General features: G+C 45.1%; 1 protein-coding gene across 1 annotated transcript; it reads right to left on the bottom strand.

The window, feature by feature from the left end:
- Positions 1-667: 667 nt before the first annotated feature.
- Positions 668-3,718, bottom strand: LOC123408075 (ras-related protein RABA5c-like). Its single transcript, XM_045101276.1, has 2 exons — positions 3,154-3,718; positions 668-1,171 (listed from the first exon to the last, which is right to left on the bottom strand). The coding sequence occupies exons 1-2, from the start codon at positions 3,494-3,496 to the stop codon at positions 855-857; spliced, it is 660 nt and encodes a 219-aa protein (XP_044957211.1). The 5' UTR covers positions 3,497-3,718; the 3' UTR covers positions 668-854.
- Positions 3,719-3,985: the final 267 nt, after the last annotated feature.

Genomic DNA, 3,985 nt, shown 5'->3' with positions numbered 1-3,985 from the left:
TAAAACTTCATGTTTGAATTGTAATATTTATATTTATATTACTATTGCAATAAAAATATTAGGAGTGCCTAAAACCCATCTAGATGAGATATAATCTGGCCTCATTCACGTGGAAAATTAAAACAATAGCATCAGAATGATCCGGTTGGATGTTTGTGCACGCTTCAAGGGAAGACTAAAAAATGTGTCCGGGTAAGCTAAATTCAGGTTTAAACTATTTTACTGTAAAACTTCATGTTTGAATTGTAATATTTATATTTATATTATTATTGCAATAGAAATATTAGAAGTGCCTAAAACCCATCTAGATGAGATATAATCTGGCCTCATTCACATGGAAAATAAAAACAGACACAAACACAACAGCACACACGCATCTTAAAGTGTCATACCCAATGGCTATAAAAGATGAATGAGACAACTAAAACTCAGCTAGATGAGTTCTAGCAAAACCAGAAAATATTTGTACAACATGATTATGAATGAATGATGATATTTATCTTTAAATATTCTGAGTGCCGAAAAGAAAAAGAAAAACAGGGGCAATCATTTTGTGAATTGGGTTGGATGGCCAAAAACAGAGGCAGACATCTTGGCGCACCGGATTGGAGTTGCCCTGACCTCCCATAAAATTTGATAAAATGTGACAACTCTGAACCGCATGGCCTTTCGGTGAAAGGCGAGAAACAGTCCGTCTCCACTCTTGCATTAACACAACTATCCTCCTCTGTAACTCAGATGTGTAACAGAACTAGAATCCAATTTTGGGTTACATGTTTACAAACAATACCGATGACCAAAAAAAATCATCACATCCCAGTAAAGCCCAATAGTCAACAATGTACCAAGATTGGCTAGCAGCACCCAAACCGGCTAGTTTGCTTCTGCCCGTCTTTTGAGTCGCTGTCATCGATACTCACCCTGTTCAGGGATAGCTCGGCCTTGTAAGAGTCGGAGTTCAGGATCTTCCTGCTCACGCTGTTGTAGATCTCCTTGATGACGAGCTCGAATGCTGTGTTGACGTTCGTCGAGTCCAGGGCTGAGGTCTCCATGAAGAAGAGTCCCTCAGATTCGGCAAGTGCTTTGCCTTCCTCCACTGGCACTTCACGGATGTTGTCCAGATCGCATTTGTTGCCCACCAACATCTTGGCTACCGTAGTGTCAGAATGTGCTGCATTGGATTTGAGAATAAATTTTGTTACTTCAGCAGAAATGCAGGCAATATGTTGAAAGGAGAATTGTTCTAATAGCTAATATCAAGGAAAACGCAGCTGTAAAAAACCACAGGTGCAAGGAATGACTTGTCATGATTGCACAAGGGACATATAACAAATCAAGCAGTGATAGCCATCAAGCAAGAAAACAGAACCATGGAAAGTAGAAAATGTGCCCAGGGGACAAAAAGCAAAAGGTAACATGACAGATCATTCCCGGGAATAAAATTTGTTGCTTTTAAGTTAGAAAATGAAGCCAAATGATCAAGTATATCACTAGAAGTTGGATGGTGCAAGAAACCAGAACCAAGAAAATCATAACATCCATCCACACATAAATACAGTGTCAGCAATCTGCATAAGCGCAATGTTATCCATCCAAAAGTGCCTATCACGTATGATACCTTCGGATACATCCATACCAATGCAATCTAATAATTTTCACCATCTAAAAGCCACAATGGAATTACACACTTCTTGGGATCAAGCATAAGCAAAGCTCATATCCTTTTCAGTTCAGTCTGTAAAATACATGCTGAGACATACAGTACAAGTGACAAAATGTAAAATTTCCGACCATCATGTTATGTTAGCATCTTCCAATGACACTGTGGTGCTTGTTTAGTCTGTTTCAAAACTTTGTATGCTAAATAACAATATACTAGGTAGCTCGGATAATTTAGGATGCATCGTCCTGTCTCCTGAGTTTCATGGCATGCCAATTGACAGTAAAACACAAATTGCAACTAGAGTCAATGATACATTTGTTCAGCCAAACACAATTGTGTTATGACTTATGAGCATAGCTTTCTCTTACACCAAGCTTTGCCCTTCTGGTAGAGTGACACATCCTAGATAAAGTCACTATGTACATAAAAGGAATGAACCAAGACAATGCATGTTTCTATGCTGGTTGACTGTTTCCAAAAGCAACAAATGAAATAATTGCCTAAGAAGGGAAATGGAGAATAAATGGTGGCCGGCATCCATAAAAAAGGTTTGCCCTCAAACATTAATAACAAACTTAAAGCGGGACTGGAATGATAAAGGTTTCTAACAAGAGAATGGCATCCATGCTGTTGCAAACTTGCAACAACCATATCGATAAAGCGTAAGCACAGCAATTAGAGGATGTCGATCAGGAAAATTCTGGAGTTTCTACACACAACAACAGACAACAAGACAACGGCAACTATGTTTAGGAACTTTTTAACACTGAAGAACTCAAGCTAAGCAGCCTCCAATATCAGAAATTCAAAACTGCAAATAGTTCCCCACAAATTAGCAGTCCTGACTTCTCACAAAAAAAATCCCGAGGATAACTTCTACTTGTTACCACAAATAAGAAGAAAGGATTGTCATCTACTCCCTTCGTTCCTAAATAATAGTCTTTTTAGAGATTTCACTAGAAGACTACATACGGAGCAAAATGAATGAATCTACACTCTAAAGTATGTCTATATACATCCGCATGTAGTCTTCTAGTGAAACCTCTAAAAAGACTTATATTTAGGAACGGACGGAGTACTTCAATGCCGAATCCAAAACAAGTAACTAGCACAGCAATTACAGTCACCCGGCGTGGTCCTTACATCCAGTCCTCAAACATTCCACAACAAGCCTTTACATGAGGACTCAGATCCAGATTCAGGACAGGTGGCCCAACCCATCCGGTGTGACAATTCTACTGCTATGTAGAAGTATCAGAGAACACTTAACCCAATCAATCACCATCTATGCTCGAGCAGTTGTGTCCCTTTCGACGCCGACCAGGACCAACTAGATCTACACGATCTTACCGAATCTACTTTTCTATGGGAGTTTAAATAAGGAATCAATTGATCCAAGCTCACAGACAGTACTACAAGCCGTAAGCAAGCAAATGGAGGCTAATTAATTAAGCAAGGAAGCAGGGGATGCGGGCGGAAAGGGTGCGTACTGTTGAGCTCCTGGAGCCATCGTCCGACGTTGTCGAAGGTGCCCCGGCGGGAGATGTCGTAGACGAGGAGCGCGCCGAAGGCCCCGCGGTAGTATGCGGAGGTGACGGCGCGGAAGCGCTCCTGGCCGGCGGTGTCCCAGATCTGGGCCTTGACCTCCTTGCCGTCGATGTCCATGCTCTGCGTCTGGAACTCGACCCCGATGGTGGCCTTGGAGTGGAGGTTGAACTCGTTGCGCGCGTAGCGGGAGAGCAGGTTGCTCTTGCCCACCGCGCTGTCACCGATGATCACCACCTTGAACAGGTACTCCTCCGCCTCCCCGTCCGAGTCGTCCCCCATCCCCATCGTTCGTTCCGTCAACTAGCTCGTGACCCCTCGAGCTCGGAGGCACCGCCTTTCCGCTTCCGTCGTCCCGGGCACGCTCGAGCGCTCTGGTGGGAGGAATGTGCGAGATTTGTAGTGGCGTTTTGGGGGGAGGCTGGCAGCGGCGCGGTGGGTTTTGACCGAACGCGCACGCCGAGGCCGAGGTGAGGCTGCTTTGCTGGGGTGGGGTGGGGTGGTGAGGGAAGCGCCGAAACCAGAGAGTTACGAGACGAGTGGGTGGCGAGTGGGACGCACGCACCGGCACGGCACGGGCTCGGCGGTGGACCGGAGAATTGGCGGCGGGTCCACGGTGTCGGTGGGACGGGTGGACGCGTCGTGCGTTACTGCGGTGCGGGCACGCCTGAGGTGAGTTGGCGCCCCGTTGTTCGCTGGGCGACACAACTTGGAGGCCCACGGCCATCGCAACAGGAGCGGTACCGGTGCGTAGTGCCGACCATGTCCCGTGTCACT

This window comes from Hordeum vulgare, chromosome 7H, assembly GCF_904849725.1.
Source record: "Hordeum vulgare subsp. vulgare chromosome 7H, MorexV3_pseudomolecules_assembly, whole genome shotgun sequence".
Classification (NCBI taxonomy): domain Eukaryota; kingdom Viridiplantae; phylum Streptophyta; class Magnoliopsida; order Poales; family Poaceae; genus Hordeum; species Hordeum vulgare.
The sequence above is the reverse complement of the archived record's forward strand: the minus strand, read 5'-3'. Positions and strand labels throughout refer to the sequence as shown.

Coding starts and splice junctions, on each gene's coding strand:
- LOC123408075 (XM_045101276.1), bottom strand. CDS start 3,496: ATGGGGATGGGGGACGACTCGGACGGGGAGGCGGAGGAGTACCTGTTC. Junction 1,172..3,153: donor ATGGCTCCAGGAGCTCAACA/GTACGCACCCTT, acceptor AATCCAATGCAG/CACATTCTGACACTACGGTA.